Below are 18726 nucleotides of genomic sequence, written 5' to 3'. Positions count from 1 at the left end.
TGTATAGGAACTGCACACATACTCATCAGTATGCACTGTATCAATAGCCAAGTAGTAGGTACTGAATCAAATATAAAAGTAGAAAAGGTACTGAATCAAATGAAGTGAATCAAATGATGTGGGCTCCAAATAGTATAAAGTGGGTACTGAATGGAATGCAGTAGGTACTGAATCAAATGAAGTAGAAATTGAACTGAATCAAATGAAGTGAATCGAATGATGTTGGATCCAAATCGTATATTGTGGGTACTGAATCGAATGCAGTTAGTACTGAATCAAATGAAGTAGAGATTGAACTGAATCAAATGAAGTGAATCGAATGATGTTGGATCCAAATCGTATATTGTGGGTACTGAATCAAATGAAGCAGAAATTGAACTGAATCAAATTAAGTTAATTGAATGATGTGGGCTCCAAACAGTATAAAGTGGGTACTGAATCGAATGCTGTAGGTACTGAATCAAATTAAGTAGAAATTGAACTGAATCAAATGAAGTGAATCGAATGATGTTGGTTCCAAATCGTATAAAGTGGGTAGTGAATCAAATCAAGTAGATATTGAACTGAATCAAATGAAGTGAATCGAATTAATTGAGCGCAGTTACTGAATTGAATGCAGTAGGTATTGATTCGAATGAAATGGGTACTGAATCACGTGAAGTATGTACTGTCACATTGTTTTATTTTATAGAGCCATAAAAGTGTCATTAAGAGAAAGCTTGCAGTGAGGATGGAGGGGATTCTTTTATTAGATTTTTAATGCTGGTAACTCATACTGCACAACTAAGAGACATGTTTTTATACACACTGAGAGTCATACACCCAAAACAGCTTTTCTTTTTCTTTTTGTTAAGCTTTGTATGTTTTTTTTTTTTAACTTTGTGTCTCATTAGTGATCTAAATCATCCATGAAGCTCAAAGGGATTTATGAAAATAGTCTCAAAGAATCTGTTCATGTGAAATCCTGTGCATTACATTACATTACATTAGATATGTGTAATATATCAGTGATTATTATACTCTGCTTTCACCTTAAGCTTAGAAGGTATGCAGACTGTCTCATTAATGTGCAGCATGTGCAGGCAGAGAGACAATTTGCAATTCAGTATGAATTCAAATGTTGTCTCTGTTATAATGCTGGAATTGATTAAAGGTGCAGTTTGTGTCGTTTGTCAGTTTGCCACTAGTTCGGTAGCTCGAGAATGCTGAGAACGTATAACTGTCTGGGAAAATGCGCTGGTTTGCACGCTGAACTCGGCGCCCTTGGGAAAGGCTTTCTGCCATCAATAACTTCCTCCTGATACACTGTCAGCTCAGATTCAGTGTATTGTTCAGTACTTCCTGGTTGTTGTTGTTCTTCCTTCCAGTTAAACTGGACTGTCTAATATGAAGTGTCGTGTCTCATTCCAGCGTAATCGTTTGTATGATCATATTCATAGGTTTATTGATAGTCATTGTTTTACTTTGATTTTTTTAGAGCATATCGCAAGAACTGGAAATTGCAGAAATATGACCCTCTTCGTATACCAGAAAGCTGAACATGTGTTACACCGATAGCTCATTTCTAATCTTGGTTATGTTCGGGATGACAAAGGAAAGCACTTCACAATTCTTGAAGACATTTCATGGTTACAAGTACCACGAAGACATTTGAAGACATTTTCAAAATTGTCTTCAAAAAAAAAAAAAAATAAAAATCTTTGTTCATTGTTAATTTATTTTTATATTGGTTTATAATATACAGAATATACACAGATTAGGATTGTTATTGGGTAAAAATTAACAATCTCCGAAGCCTTCCCCACATAAATAAATAAATAAATAAATAAATAAATAAATAAATAAATAAATAAAAAAGTATTGGAAAAAATCCTAAGGTTCTGTGACAAGCAGCAGCTTCATAAACCGATGAGATTTTCACTTCTTGACAGTTAAACTCTCCATTCTATGGACTTTATGGAAGTGTGTTGTATCTCAGGCTGCTCTGTTCATTCCACAGAGAATCATGGATGTGGGGAAGTTGGCATTAGTCAAGCCTGTGTTACTTAGCCTTTGTTCCAAAAGTGCAGCCTTTATGACTAATTCTGTGCCGGTCATAGCTTGTGTGTGTGTGTGTGTGTGTGTGTGTGTGTGTGTGTGTGTGTGTGTGTGTGTGTGTGTGTGTGTGTGTGTGTGTGTGTGTGTGTGTGTGGAGGTGGTACATGACTTTCTTTGATGTTAAGCTCACACAGATTTACACAGGTAGATGTGGTGTGGGGAACTGGAAGTACGCTTGATTGATCCATGCTGTTGTTTGGAGTCTGATGCAGTCTGAGGGAGTTCAATGCTCCGGTGCTAATCGTGTTGTCGATGCCAGGAGGATTTTTTTTCCCATGGCAGCAAGACTTTGAGTGGGCGATATGATAGAAATATCCTCTCACGATTCTTGATTGTTGCCCTGCATTTCTTCATCACACAACAGCAAAAGAACTAGGAAGGCTGAAGGCGTACACGTGCTTCGTCTGAAACACGTGAAGACAGCCGACCACTTCTTTCCAAACTGCTGTGTAACAGGGTAAAGTGAAAAAGCACCGTCTGTACTCAACACACGTACGTACGTGAGCTTACAGATGCTCAGGATTGGATAGTGTCCCTGTGATTGACAAAGAGAGGGAGAAAGCCCCGCCCACCCACAGAGCAATAGCGGTTTTGCTCCCTTAGGTCCTGCACATGGACGCTAGTGGAATATGTAACTCGATCTAGAGGTTTTTTTCTGTAAAACTGTAGGCTTGCAATTCTAAAAATAAATAAATAAATAAATAAAAAGTTTACTTAATTTAATATATGCAAAAATGCATTTGTTTCGTCATTTAGTTGTCTTTTTTTAATACAAAAAAATAAATAAAAATAATATTAAAAATAAAAAAAGAGCTTTAATTTGATTTTAGATTTAAAAAAAAAATCACTATGTAATTTTTATGAAATGTGAAATTTATAATTATAAAATCACAGAAAAACATACTGTGACATAATTTATCTCCGTATTAATTATTATACCTTTTTCACCCATCTTATGCACAGGATTAAATCCATACACTTAATTCTGGTCTTGTGATCATTTTTGGAACCGTTTCAGAATCCCCATCACACGCTGTTCTGCATTATACTTAACTCTAGAATAAGATCACAAAGCAGCTCTTATCAGCTATACAAAGCAGCACGACATCCTGCAGTCGGTGTTTATTATTATATCTTTCCTCACAGAACACCATCGCCTATTTCAGAGGCGAGTCTACACCTAGATCGTTAAGTACAGCTATATTTAGATGAGGTGGTTTTATTATAGATTAGCCTAGTCACATTCTGTCTTTCACGTTAAGATTTATGGAGCAATCCGAAGCTCCCGGCATCATGTAAGGTGGTTAGTTTTCTCGCTTGGGGAAATTATCCCGTACGTGAATGACTCCGACTCAACCCCACTGAACCCCAGACCTGCTTATACTGTAGCTGAGTGGTTACTAATCCCCAAATCCGTTCTCTGACATCTAGTGGAAAAATCTTTCCAGAAGAGGTGGAGTGTGTTATAACATCGAAGGTGGAGCACACACGCGTCCGTGTCGGTCAGGTGCACAAAGAAATGAATAAGAGTATCTTTATCAGAAACACCACAAAGTGTCAGTCAGACGCACAGGACACAGGAGTTGGTGTGAAACTTGAGACTCTGTTGCTTTAATATACAAACCTGGCTGAATGTGACTAAGCGCTTCAGTGTGGAATTCTCCATCATGGGTGCAGCGCTTAAGCCCATAATAATAGGTGCTGCTTTTTTTTATCCCATGCTTTAATGTTGCTATAGTAACTCTCCACAATAGCTCCCTCGTTCACCTGCTTTTTAAGACATCTCTCTCTCTCTCTCTCCCCCACACATGCTCTCTCTCTCTCTCTCTCTCTCTCTCTCACTCACTCACTCACTCACTCACACACACACACACACACACACACACACACACACACACACACACACACTCTGTCTCTCCTTCTCCCTCGTTCTTTCTTTCCCTCTCTCTCGTTCTCTCTCTCTCTCTCTCTCTCTCTCTCTCTCTCTCTCTCTCTCTCTCTCTCACACTCACTTACTCACACACACACACACACACACACTCTGTCTCTCCCTCTCTCTCGTTCTCTCTCACTCACTCACTCACTCACTCACTCACACACACACACACACACACACACACACACACACACACACACACACACACACACACACACACACACACACACACACACACACACACACTCTCTCTCTCTCTCTCACTCCCTCTCTCTCTCTCTCTCTTTCTCTCTCTCTCTCACATACTCTCTCTCTCTCTCACACACACACAAACATACACACACTCTCTCTCTCTTTTTATCTCTTTGAGAGTTAAACTGTGTTAAACATGGGCACACACCAAACACAATACAGCACTCAGACAAAACACAGATGAACACCATGATTGTGTCTTTGCACCCCCCCCCTCAATAACACAGTTTCTTGTCTCGTATGAGAAAAGTGCACCATTGCAGGAAATCCAAAGAAATAAAAGCACTTTTTAAAAAAAGAAAACTTCTGTTTGTTTTTCACTTTTCTTAAAGCACTGTAGCAGCGTATCTGCGTTCATTAAAAAGGACACAGTTAAAGAGACATCGTGATCTTTTCTGAGGGACTCTGGGTCTTATTTTCTCCTTGGAATAAAATACGCCAGAGTTCTGACTTTTACATTGGAGTTTTGAGGTCATGATGTCATGTACGCTTGGCCAGATCTGCAACATGCTAATCAGTAAAAGAACAGATAGGAGGGATCATAAAAAATAACAAACCTAGCTGTATATTTTTGTAGTTAAAATCACAGCTAGTTCCTTTCAGTTAGCAAATCTTCAATATGACACTATTGTAATATTTCACTAGGAATTTGTCTAGTGAAGTTTCACCCTAATGGCTTTCTAAATATGTCTGAAACCTTGCTAGAAAACGTCTGAAGGTTTTTCTCAGGCTTTGTGGATAAAGGATTCTCTAAGATCACCGATCATAAAAATGTTAAACCGGTTGCTTAATTCTTATAATAAACATATCCAACTTATTCTGACTGCGATGCCGAGACGGTGTATCACTATTATTTTTCACATGCATAACCATACGTCATCATAAACCGTTATTTAATCTACGGCTGAGAAATTTGAGCCGTAATGACTTCACAGCACGATATCCTTATCTACATCTAATTCTGTATCAGTATCAGTTTAGTGCTCGGCGTTAATCTATCCGTTAAGTGTGAGACAGGAAGTACGTCTGTATTGTTTTTATTTATTTATTTATTTATTTATTTATTTATTCATTCATTCATTCATTCTTTTTTTTTTTTTTTAGGTGAAGTCTAGCGCTATAGCATCATAGTGAAATAAAAGCAGTAGATAAACAAGTAGTACAAGCTCCTCAGTGCTCTGGTTCATAATCAAACTCAAGCATATTGTGGAACTTTCTGAAAGCTTTGTCGGATTTGAACGATTACGACGCGAACGAATAAGATCGTGACGTCTTTCCCGAATCGAGGAACAGTTGTTTATCATTGGAAACAAAGTGCCTCAGGTTTAATCCAGTTTCTGGGTTTGTTACATTGGAATGTAACTAACAAATACTGGAGCAAATGGAAATCGTGTGTCTCTTATGTAATGTTCACTCATACAGTAATATTTATCTCTGCAGGCCTCCAGTCTCTGTACTTTTGAGGTCGTCAGTAGGCGGTCCTACTGCCGGTTGCCATAGTAACATTTTTATCAGTGGGTGGAGTCAATAGCATTCCAAATCAGTTTTCTTGTTGTGGCTAAAACGAAACACTCCGGAGGGAGATTTGGTGTTTGTGTATAAAATTCTGCAGCGTTTATCTGCATCATATGATACGAGATGAAGCAGAAGCAGCGTGTGCTCTTTCTCACAGATCACGTGTCTTCACTCTCATTGGTTGTCCTTGTACATTAGTCACTCTGTATTTGTGTAGACGTTCAGAAGTTAATCGATCGCACGATATCGTTATAGATGCTATACTCTCGAATCATCTGTTTCTCTTTCGGAGGATTCGTTTAAAAACAAGCGAGGTAATTGAATAATCCGATGCTAATTAGCTTTTTGCATCAGGTTGTTTGGGTCAGACTGAGCTGCGGTGTCACGGCTCAGTCTGTGTTTGCTGTGACTCATAGAATAAAGGTAAGCCGCTACCTCATCAATCTTTCAGCATCCACAGTCAGCATGTGCCAGCCAGGTGTCTCTGTCTCTCTCTCTCTCTCTCTCTCTCTCTCTCTCTCTCTCTCTCTCTCTCTCTCTCTCTCTCTCTCTCTCTCTCTCTCTCTCTCTCTCAGCCCGTTACAGCCTTTCATTGTGTTGAACAGGTATCTGCTGTTCGAGACTCACACACTGTTGTGTTAAGCTCTCATTAGTGTCTGAAAGCCTCACTACATAAACACACTATCAGAATCAGACACGGTTCTGAAGTTACACAAGTTACGGTTCATCCTCTCGTCCAGTTTTGTCTGTGATCCACATGACATTTGGCATCTGATGCTGACGATGAAGCCTTAATGTTACTTTTGAAGCAAATTCGTCATTAAAGTCATTAAACATCAGTAGAGATTCTTTAGGGATTAATACATCAGTGCTGATTAATACATCAGTAGAGATTCTTTAGGGATTAATACATCTGTAGAGATTCTTTAGGGATTAATACATCTGTAGAGATTCTTTAGGGATTAATACATCAGTGCTGATTAATACATCTGTAGAGATTCTTTAGGGATTAATACATCTGTAGAGATTCTTTAGGGATTAATACATCTGTAGAGATTCTTTAGGGATTAATACATCTGTAGAGATTCTTTAGGGATTAATACATCAGTAGAGATTCTTTAGGGATTAATACATCAGTAGGGATTAATACATCAGTGCTGATTAATACATCAGTAGAGATTCTTTAGGGATTAATACATCTGTAGAGATTCTTTAGGGATTAATACATCTGTAGAGATTCTTTAGGGATTAATACATCAGTAGAGATTCTTTAGGGATTAATACATCAGTAGGGATTAATACATCAGTGCTGATTAATACATCAGTAGAGATTCTTTAGGGATTAATACATCTGTAGAGATTCTTTAGGGATTAATACATCTGTAGAGATTCTTTAGGGATTAATACATCAGTTGAGATTCTTTAGGGATTAATACATCTGTAGAGATTCTTTAGGGATTAATACATCTGTAGAGATTCTTTAGGGATTAATACATCTGTAGAGATTCTTTAGGGATTAATACATCTGTAGAGATTCTTTAGGGATTAATACATCTGTAGAGATTCTTTAGGGATTAATACATCAGTAGAGATTCTTTAGGGATTAATACATCAGTAGGGATTAATACATCAGTGCTGATTAATACATCAGTAGAGATTCTTTAGGGATTAATACATCAGTAGAGATTATTTAGGGATTAATACATCTGTAGAGATTCTTTAGGGATTAATACATCTGTAGAGATTCTTCAGGGGTTAATACATCTGTAGAGATTCTTCAGGGGTTAATTCATCAGTAGAGATTCTTCAGGGATTAATTCATCAGTAGAGATATTTTAGGGATTAATACATTAGTAGTGATTAATACATCAGTACATTTTAATACATCAGTGATGATTAATATACCAATTGAGATTATTTAGGGATAAATACATCAGTAGTGATTAATACATCGGCAGAGATTCTTTAGGGTTTAATACATCAGTAATGCATGAGTAGTGATTAATACATCGGCTGAGATTCTTTAGGGTTTAATACATCATAGCTACATCAGTAGTATTTCACCCACCGTCCACTTAGAGACACACGTACACTAATGCATTCATGCACTTATCTAATCAGCCAATCACGTTTCAGCAACAGAATACATAAAATCATGCAGATTCACATCAAGAGCTTCAAGTAAGTTCATGTTCACAGGAAACATCAGAATGAGCAAAAAGACTCTGTGTGACTTTAAGTGTGTCACGTTTGTTGATGTCAGACGAGCCGGTTTGAGGATTTAAGAAACCGCCGATCTGCTGGGACGTACACACACGCAACAGAATGTCTAGAGTTTACACAGGATGGTGGGAAATAAACAAAAAACACATCCTGTGGGTAGAGGGTCTTCAGGCTGAGATTGGGCAAGTGGTCAATTACATCTGTTGTTTTCATTAGTAGTGACAAATACATTACAAGCAGTGGATCTATTAGTGTTAAAGCTCTTTGTAGTCATACTGAGAGTCAGGAGAATGCCACACAAATTAAGAATTCAGCTCATGTGCTTTGGGGTCCTCTGAGAATAAGAGAAGAAGTGTTCTCATAGGAACGGTCTCGCTTTCCCAAATGCTTAAACAATGTACTTACTGACTGTCTGCCGAAGTGATCCCACGACCGTGCGTGTGAGAAAAGAAGTAAGTGTGTGTACGAAGATACGTGTATGTCGAAGTAATCTGACTAGACCAAGCTAGACTAACAAACGTAGTGAACCGGAGATTTCCGTTAGCACTCTTAAATTCTCTACCGAGTTTCTTGTTCAACAAAGATGTCCGATCAGCTGACCAGGATAAAATCTCTTCCTCTTTACACCCAGCTCAATTACTCACTTCTGGTGCTGGTTGGGTTACAGCATGATGAAAAGCATGTGCTGATACTCCCCAGAGAACACCACGATATAATCTCCACTCCTGTTGATTCAGTGCATTCAGTTTCTCCAATTAGCCAATCATGTTGCAGCAGCGGCGGTGGCGGCGGCTGTCGGAAAAAGACAGAAAACGACGTTTTTCCCAAACTTCTGTTATCCAGTTTTAGTGACTTCTTGCCTTCTTTAGCCTCGTGTAGATGCATGTTTTTGACTCAACCTTACGTGGTCTTCTGCTATAGTGTCCATCTGCCTCACGCGTCAGCATGTTATGCATCCAGAGATGCCTTTCTGTTTACCACAGTTATGTAGAGTAGTTATTTGGATCGGTGTTTGCATATTGGCTTATTGTTGCTCTATCATGACTGACACTGTGCTCTGACTACAACTTCCTCACGAGCTGGGAAATGTGTAGAAAGGAAATTGACTGTGCTGTAATAAGGTGCTTAAATAATAGCGTCTTAGTCTATAGATTGTTGTGTGAAAATGCAAAGAGATCAACTCCAGAGATTATTATTATTATTATTATTATTATTATTATTATTATTATTATTATTATAGAACATAGAAGAACATAGAATGGGGGCATAGAAGCCTTTATTATCGCCACATATACATTACAGCATAGTGGAATTCTTTTCTTCACATACCCCAACTGAGGAGGTTGGGGTCAGAGTGCAGGGGCAGCTACTGTATGATACAGCACCCCTGGAGCATGGGGGGATGAGGGCCTTGCTCAAGGGCCCAGCAGTGGCAGCTTGGCTGTTCTGGGCCTTGAACCCCGATCCTCCGATCAACAACCCAGAGTCTTAACCAGTTGAGCCACCACTGCCCCAACAATAATTAAAAATAAATAAATAAATAAATAAATAAATAAAAAATAATTTCTTCTTCTTCTTAATAATAATAATAATAATAATAATAATAATAATAATAATAATATTATTATTGTTATGTGGATTTGACCAGCATCATTTATATCTGTACCAGGAATAGTCAACAGACTAATATGGGGAATTATTTCCCTAAAGAGACAGGGACTAGGGGAAAACTGGGGGGGGGGGGGGGGGGGCCATTAAAATTAAAAGGGGGAAAAAGGCTGTATTTTTTATTTTTTTTTAAATAAGGAAAGTGGTGTCCATGGAAACTAGGCTCGGGGCTGATGTGTGAGCTTGGAGGAGGAATGCTGTGAATGCACAATGACAGATGATTTGATTTAAAAGTATTTATAGTTTGTTTTCTCTTGCAGTTTAACGGCACTAATGATGCAGCATATTAAGATCATTTTTCATATCAGACTGTTTCAACATATACAGTACAAATTTCAATTGCATTTAGAACTGACCAAATATAATCCCTCAGAGGAAGGTGCGGACCTGTCAAAGTCTAAGCGGCTGCTGGAGACTGATCACTTTCTCTGTTCTCTGAGCCTTTCCTACGAGACACTGAAGGATTTCATGCTTATTTGCTTCTGGCTTTATTATGACCTGCCTGCTAAGTCCTGCCATAATGTATTAAATGGGTTAGTCCATCTTTAAAGCTACACTTGTGAATCATTTACAGAACTGTAAACAGAGAGAAAGTATTGTTCGAGGGACTGCTGTTTAAAATCATTTATTACAGCAAACATCACAGATTAAAGTTGTCAGGCACCATTCATGATCTTCCATCCAACTGTTTTTCAAATTATAAGATCGATTTAAATGTCAGGGATGATGTTAGAGAGCTGCACAGAGCTTTGTCTTAATCATAAAGAGTCTGATCTTAATTTTAAACACTCACTTGAGTGGAATTAAGTTTCTTTTTAAAACCTCCCTACAGACCCACAAAGACGCAGAGAGAGAGAGAGAGAGCGAGAGAGAGACGGGCAGAGAGAGAGACTGGCAGAGAGACTGGCAGAGAGAGATGGGCAGAGGGAGAGAGAGAGAGAGAGAGAGAGAGAGAGAGAGAGAGAGAGAGAGAGAGAGAGAGAGAGAGACCGAGACGGGCAGAGAGACCGAGACGGGCAGAGAGACCGAGACGGGCAGAGAGACCGAGACGGGCAGAGAGACCGAGACGGGCAGAGAGACCGAGACGGGCATAGAGACAGAGACAGAGACAGAGACTGAGACGGAGATGGAGACGGAGACTGAGACGGAGGCCGAGACGGGCAGAGAGACGGAGGCCGAGACGGGCAGAGAGACGGAGGCCGAGACGGGCAGAGAGACGGAGGCCGAGACGGGCAGAGAGACAGAGACCGACAGGCAGTGAGGGACTTAGAGACAGTGAGTTAGAGAGAGTGAGTGATGTATGAGCTGTGTTAATGTATGTAATTAGATTTTTTGTTTCTGTATGAAATAAGCGACCCTTCCATTTTCCTTTTTGTATGACCGCATGCAGCAGGTTGCCAGTCAGTGTTCATATTCAGTTACGTGACTTCATTTACTTGTTGATAAACATCTGAAAAAGGCATTTAATGTTTACTTTTAGTTTGTATATGACTATGTTTCAGGCTTTTCCCCCAGTGAATCACTCCTCCTCCACAGAACAACACGGGTTCACTCAGAGGTCTTTTACCTGGAATAAAGGCATCTCTAGTTAGATTAATATCTGTTTATTATGTCATCATTCTGTTAAATAGTCTTAGTGGTCAGATGTTTAACAGTCCATTTACACATGACCGATGTGAAAACACTGCTTAGATTGAGTGCTATAATGATTTAATAGTTTCTACACTGTTTCTCACTACTATATGATGCACACACACTGCTTCTGCTTCGTCTCGTACGATATAAGGGAGATAAACGCTGCTGAATCTAATACACAAACACAAACTTGTACACAAATCTCCCTCCAAAGCGTTTCATTTTAGCTGATTCAGAATCCTAGCTTCTCCGCCCGCTGATAAACGTTACTATGGCAACCGGTAGTAGAAATGCCTACTGAAGTCTTCCTAGTACGGCGACTGGAGACTTGCTGAGATACAATCACTGTATGTGTGAATGTGGTGTGGAAGCCTAGCGGTTAAGGTGTTGGACTACTGATCAGAAGGTTGTGAGATCCAGCTCAGGTCCACCAAGCTGCCACTGTTGGGCCCCTGAGCAAGGCCCTTAACCCTCGATTGCTCAGTTGTATAAAAATGAGATAATGTACGTCGCTCTGTATAAGGGCGTCTCCCAAATGCTGGAAATGAATGTTTGAAAAGTTGAGGAGGTTCAGTGTTTATGGCACGATGATGACAATCAACTTCCTGTTTGGTTTTACAGTATTAGGCTCATTAACACAGTGAATAACATAAAGTTTGCATATTTCTCCCTGACGTGGTCTGTTCTTACTCACCGCTCTTACGGTCCATACAGTTCACTCGTCGTTTTATATTGCTAAGGAAAAATGTTCCACAGGATCAATAAAGTATCTATCTATCTATCTATCTATCTATCTATCTATCTATCTATCTATCTATCTATCTATCTATCTGTCTGTCTGTCTGTCTGTCTGTCTGTCTGTCTGTCTGTCTGTCTCTGCTGGGTTTTTATGGATGATCTGCAGCATGGGGTCATGTGAGGGTGAGACTGGGGTTTGGGAGATTTCTGGATTTAGTGAGAGCTCAAGGAAGGAGAGCAGAGCAGGAGAAAAGCATAGCCATGGGAAAAGTAATCACAGAGAGAATGTACAGTGCTGTATGGGGCAGTTGTCAAGCCCAAAGTGGCTTCCCTGCTTATTAATACTCCTTCTTTCTTTTCTTATTTTATTCTCACTCTCTCGCTCTCTGAGACTTGTCCTGATTAACACACTGATGGGAGGTCCTGCACAGCTCTCACCCTCTATTATATTCATATACATATATACATATATATCCAGAGACACACAGAGGTCAATAACTTGGTATCTTCCTTGTAGTAGTTTCTTACCAAATCATATATTTGTTCTGTACATGTCATATTAAGCAGTACTAAATACAATGCCTGTTCGTGTTTGCTTACAGTTTCATCAGATTGGTTTCAGTTAAAATGAGCACAGAGTCATGACGTGGACTGGAAACTAATGTAAATGCTACTTTGATGTAGGTCAGAATCCATTCATCCAAACATAGCAGCACTCTTTACAACACATCATATAGGAGCAGAACAGTGATGGTTACAAAGGAAAGAACAAATGAGTCGTTAGTAATAAAAGACTTCAGGACATGCTGTTATAGGGAAATAATCAACATTGGGACCTGACATGAACTACTGTTCTCACACACACACACACACACACACACACACACACACACACACACACACACACACACACACAGAGTTGATTATATATCTCTTGAAGCTTGAATTGAAATGTTTTATATTCATCTTATACCACAGCAGCTTGCTAGTGATTACAGTTTTTTTTTCTTTTTTAATGATTTATTATATTTGTTTCCTGGTAAAGTTTATCGTGACCTTGTGAACAGTTTTCTGATCCAGCGATGAGATTGATTTCAATATGTTTGTGGAAGCATCTACTTCCCCATGTGTATGGAAAATTATTATAAATTTTTTGTTAGGTTAAATGACAACACATTTATTACTAGGTTTAAATTACGTAGTGTATTTGCTATTCGACTCCCTGTTGAATGCTGATGAATTTCCAAATCTGTTGTTTTTCCCGACAGGTCAAAAGCTGTTGATTAACTTTCTTTAACAGCAGGACTTCTAGCATGACGAGAGTTATAGCTGCAAGGCAAATGAACAAGCTTGTGTAAATACAGTAACATACAGTGTAAAAACTCAGAGAGAGAGAGACGGGCAGAGAGAGAGAGAGAGAGAGAGAAGGGCAGAGAGACACAGAGATGGGCAGAGAGAGAGAGCGAGAGACGGGAAGAGAGAGACGGGCAGAGAGAGAGAGATAGATGGGGGAGAGAGAGAGATGGGGGGAAAGAGAGCGAGAGACGGGCAGAGAGAGAGAGAGAGGGGGGGTGAGCAGAGAGAGAGACGGGCAGAGAGAGAGCGAGAGACGGGGGGAGAGAGAGAGATAGATGGGGGAGAGAGAGAGATGGGGGGAAAGAGAGCGAGAGAACGTTGTCTAGATAGATCGCGAGAGTACGGGCAGAAGAGAGAATAGAGAGAGGAAAAATACTGGGCAAGAGAATAGAGGAGACGGTGCATATATATATGGGGAGAGTAAGAGACTATCAGATAGATACTTTCAGTAGATATATATATACTTGTATAGTGTATGCAGAAGAATATGGGCATAGTAGTTCCACTACTATTTTCATGATGAGTCTATTATGACTTCGCAAGTTCTCGTCATACCGCAGATATACATAAGGAGATATATATATATCTAGATAATACTCTATACCCATATATCAGACTTCAGTAGAGAGCATCTAGACATGAGATAGTACAGCTAACTTTGCATATATAGATAATATACTGTGCAGATATATAGATATATAGATGAGAGACAGATCTAGATATTCAATAACGAACATGCAGATGATGATGATATATGTCATAGAGCTGGTCCAGATCAGCTACCTCTCTATACTCTCTCGCTAGTCATTTACTCTCTAAGTCTGATTATCGCGATCTCTTCTGTCTCATATCCACTTCATATCTCTATATACTCTTATACCCTGCCATATACTAATATAATTCCTCACGCTATCTATCTACATCAGGGCTAGAGCATTTACATATATAGCATACGATATCTATGAATAGAGATATGATCAGAATAGTACCTGCAATCATAGTATACGATACTATGCCCTGCATGAGAGAGCTAGAGACATCAGAAAGAGACCGAGACGAGATTACAGCTTGATATGTTTAATAAAGTACAATGTATAGTTTTGCTTTTGTTCTAGAGCTGTCAGTAAAGTGCTCATTGCAACTGAATCATGAACAGGGTTACAGTTAATGTTGTAAGGTTTAGTGCTGCCAGCTTGTAACTGTGTCAGATTGAATCACATGTCTGCTAATCAGCTCTGAGACAATAGACTCCGGCCAATGGCCACTTCAGTTAAAGTCAACGTCAGATCCCCGAAAGTGGGCGTAATGACATGGGCCATATTTAGACAGGCATACTGAGCTGATTATTTTCCACCTTCCAGTTTCCTCCTTCAGTATTGTGTACCTGCTCTACACTTCTGCAGACAATCCCCGCTGTCGGACATTACCTTCCCACATAAAAAAACAAGCCAGCAGAACAAAATGATTCTGTGTCTGTTTCAAGAGAACAAAAGCAGCGTTGAAAGAAGAATGAAAAACTACTGATTAAATAAATACAGACATAGAGTCAGCCTGAGGTCATGTAAAGGGCTTGTACACTACATCATGTGTTGACTAAAACTGTGGAAGTATTGCGTTTTTATATACAAATAAACTATAAGATTTTCTCCGATGTTCTGTTTCATTCTCCACCATACAGTACATCACTCCGTCACGCGCCGTCCCTGCGTTCAGGAAGGACGTTTTACTCCCTGGGGTTTGACAGGAATCTGACCCTGATTCCTTCAGGTTAATTAGCCATCATGTACTGTCTGGTCCCTATGGCACTGCAGCTCTGTGGCTCAGGCCACCATATTAAAGCTGTAGCTGTGGACCGCGTCGTCTAAGCTGATCTTCCTGACCTGGATACAGGCAGCGATAGACGTCACCCCTGGCTTCAGCTTCCTCCCCGTTTAATCTAATCTTGAGACTAGATTAATCCTGCTTCACCTTATTTATACAGAGACAAACCGCTTAGGGTGAGCTAACCGTACATCTTCATTAGAAAGACTTTTGGAATGCTAACTTCGATCTGATTCTAATTTTAGATTCGATTGGATTATGACAGTTAATTAATTCTATAATGCAGCACTTTGTTTTTTTGGACAAGTTTGGTCAGAAAGTGTTCGAAACTCTGACACGGACGGAGCGTCTTCTGTAATTCAGCTGATAATCCGGTCTCGTTGCTACAGCGGAGGTGAAGTCGTTATGATTTATGTTTTGATGTTTATTAACGTCAGAGCATGAGGCAGTAATTCTCTGCCATGGGAAAGATCTTCGCTGCTACAAACAAACGACAAGCTTTGCCGTTACGAGCTATTCCATGGCACAAGCTTGTGACTCGGGACGACGTGAGCGACGGCAAGTCGTGTCGCTGATGTGACGACCCCGCATCTAAAGTGGAGAAAAGGTTTACGCAGCGACTCTGAGCAACACTACAAATGGACGTGAGTGATGGCAGTAGAGAGCACATGATCGTATGATATGATGCAGATAAACGCTGCTTCACTCGACATAACTGATTTGCAGTGCCAGCTACTCACCCGCTGATAAAAAACCTTGTTACCTGCTGGCAACCAATAATATGAACCTTTACTGATGACAACGACGTTTCGAACGTAGATCGCTTTCGAGCGAGAGGAACATGTGGACATCTTGTTCTCTAATAAAGTGTAACCATCAGCACATCGCAGTATTATACTTGACAGCACACCCTGTCTTCTTCTAATGACCATGAACAGATGGTGATGTTCTGAAGGAAAGCTCTGTGTATGAAGGGAAAGCTTGTGTTTACATTTACGACCTGGAATGTTCCTTCTCTCGACGTCCGGGGTTTGTCTCGCACCCGGAATCTGACCCTAGTGTTCTTTTCTCATCGAGAGTAATGTATTAAGGAGATAAGCATGTAGAAATAGTAGCTGATAAGGAAATGATGCGAGTGGTTTTAAGTGCATTCGTCACACGTGTGTTTGTTCAGCTGGGATTAAAGTGACCTTGTGGCCTTTCCTGTGATAGAGCTACTTTTTATTGGTCACATACTAGTAACTGGATTTCAGCATTTTCCATCTCTGATGGAAAAAATCTAATCTATCTTTTTTAACAGACCATAATAGATGAGGGAGCAGCTCCAGGAACTCCTCACTCCTTACATGGTTTATTTCTTTTTTAATAAAAAACATCCACCGTGATGGTGAAAGGAAAGAGAAAATGATACAGAAGGATTAGGAACTAATTGTTTTTGTAATTTGTTAAACATGTTTTTATATTTATTTACTCTAGAGCTTGATATCATCTTCATTTGAGACATTTTATGGATCAGATCAAACCCTGAACTTAATCTTAACCAAAATCTGGGGGCTGGATTAAATGAAACTGAACTGTATTTAATGAAAATTCTTTTATCCGCTGCCGTAGTTGCTGATCCCCTTCTGCGAAGTTCAAGATGAACGGCTACGCTGCTCCTACGTACCCCATGGGAAACTTCAGTAACTCCCAGCTGAAGTAAGTGAGCCTGAATGTCAGATGTTGCTCTACAACGTGCCAAACTGTCCCAGCCAAAGTTACTGTTCCCTACAGCCTGCACCTTCCATCCTCACAAAACATCTGCCTCAAAGTCTCAATGTGCTTAAAGGAGCAGTTGGTTATTATAAGTTCCTCAGATGCTGGCGCAGTAAAAACACGAACTCTGTTCCAGACCTTTCCTCCCACTGATCACACCCCCGTTCACCTGGGGGCGGTGCCAATAATAAAACGAAACCACCAGATCCGTCACATCACTGTCGTTAATCAGGGTTCTCTGATGTGACTTCGTTTCTATGGCTGAAACAATCTCATTATTAAAAATCGAACAGTTAACGCTAGCATGCGAATCGGCACTAGGGTGGAACGGGTGGAATTACTTTTAATAGAATAAATCAAACATTTCACACAGCCTCTGAGTATCCACTAATTTTACAAACTGGTCCAAAATATATATTTGCGATATTTTGACCAAAATGAAAGGCAAGTAAAGGAAAGTTCTTAATGTCTAAACTTTTTAATTTTAAATGAATTTATTTATTTATTTATTTATTTTTATTTATTTATTTATTTATTTTATTTATTGTAACGAAAGCTATGAGCTATTGTTAAAAATGATAATCAGCATCATCATCATCTTATTATGATATTATTATTAAACAGTAGGTTTGGTGAAAATAATATTGTGTTGCTTTTTTAAATATATTTATAAAATACAATATTATTTTGTTTATTCTTATTATTATTATTATTATTTTATTATTGTTAGTATTATTATAGAAATTGTGTAGCATAGAAATGTCTTTTGAGAACCTACCTGTCGGTTCCCACACACACACACACGCCACACACACACGCCACACACACACACACCAACGCACACACACACACAACAAACCCATTCCATAACACTATGCCTTAGCACACTACCGTTAGGTTACATTAATTCTGCGTACAACAGCATTATCCAAACTACATGTTAACGCAGTTACCATCAGCTTTTCTGGCTGCTTCCGTCATTTGAGCCACCATCATTTTGTCGTCCTTGTTATTTGGCTGCATACATTCCTGATGCACAACTTGCACCAACACTGCATTATTTATTTCTCCCTCAATTAGCATAAGAATTACACACAATCAAAATATATCACGTGTCCGGTCGATTATTTAGCGAACATGACACCTGAATCCACCTGACACACACCTGTTTCTTATATTCACACTCCATCAGCTCTCTGAAAGGGTGCAGCGTGAGAGAGTATCACACACACACACACACACACACACACACGCGCACACACAGTTTGTGTTAATTAGCATTCTCATTATACTGAGATCCCTACGGACGTGTGTGTGGGTGTGGGTGTGTGTGTGTGTGTTGTGCTTGTTTCCCACAGTGGTCACCAATCTCAGTCACCGGAGCTCCCAGTACATGACGCCAGCAAATCCAGTGCGAAGGCAATCTACGGTGTGTCTTCTGTTCTTTACATCACATAGTAAATGAGCTGTGGCAGTAAAAGCATCATCAACATTAAGGTATAACGCAGCAGCGTTTCTGAGGCAAACTGGTCGTCTCCATCTGCTGTTTGCTCAGTGCAGTGCAGCTCTCCTTCATCTGAATCTCTTCCCTGTAATCCCTGCTTCCTCCGTACTCTGTCCTTATCTGTCTCTCAGCAGCGCATACAGCACGAGGACGCTGCGTCCTATGAACAGGCAGTTTCCTCTCCTGTGTGTGTGTGTGTGTGTGTTTGTGTGTTGTGTGGTGTGTG

General features: G+C 39.7%; 1 protein-coding gene across 5 annotated transcripts in view; it reads left to right on the top strand.

Annotated features, from left to right (window-relative positions):
- Positions 1-18726, top strand: part of LOC125139617 (epidermal growth factor receptor kinase substrate 8-like) — a 49191-nt gene that overhangs the window by 24895 nt on the left and 5570 nt on the right. For 4 of the 5 annotated variants that reach the window (XM_047804085.1, XM_047804082.1, XM_047804084.1 and 1 more), the window contains exons 2-3: positions 16853-16939; positions 18355-18425. In XM_047804085.1, the coding sequence (XP_047660041.1) occupies positions 16881-16939; positions 18355-18425 (130 nt within the window). In that variant the 5' untranslated portion in view covers positions 16853-16880. Of the gene's footprint in view, positions 1-10904; positions 10967-16852; positions 16940-18354; positions 18426-18726 lie in introns of those variants that run through there. The other variant, XM_047804083.1, reaches the window with a different exon arrangement.

Source organism: Tachysurus fulvidraco, chromosome 19 (assembly GCF_022655615.1).
Source record: "Tachysurus fulvidraco isolate hzauxx_2018 chromosome 19, HZAU_PFXX_2.0, whole genome shotgun sequence".
NCBI lineage: Eukaryota > Metazoa > Chordata > Actinopteri > Siluriformes > Bagridae > Tachysurus > Tachysurus fulvidraco.
Note: the sequence above shows the minus strand (reverse complement) of the source record. Positions and strands in the feature narration are given on the sequence as shown.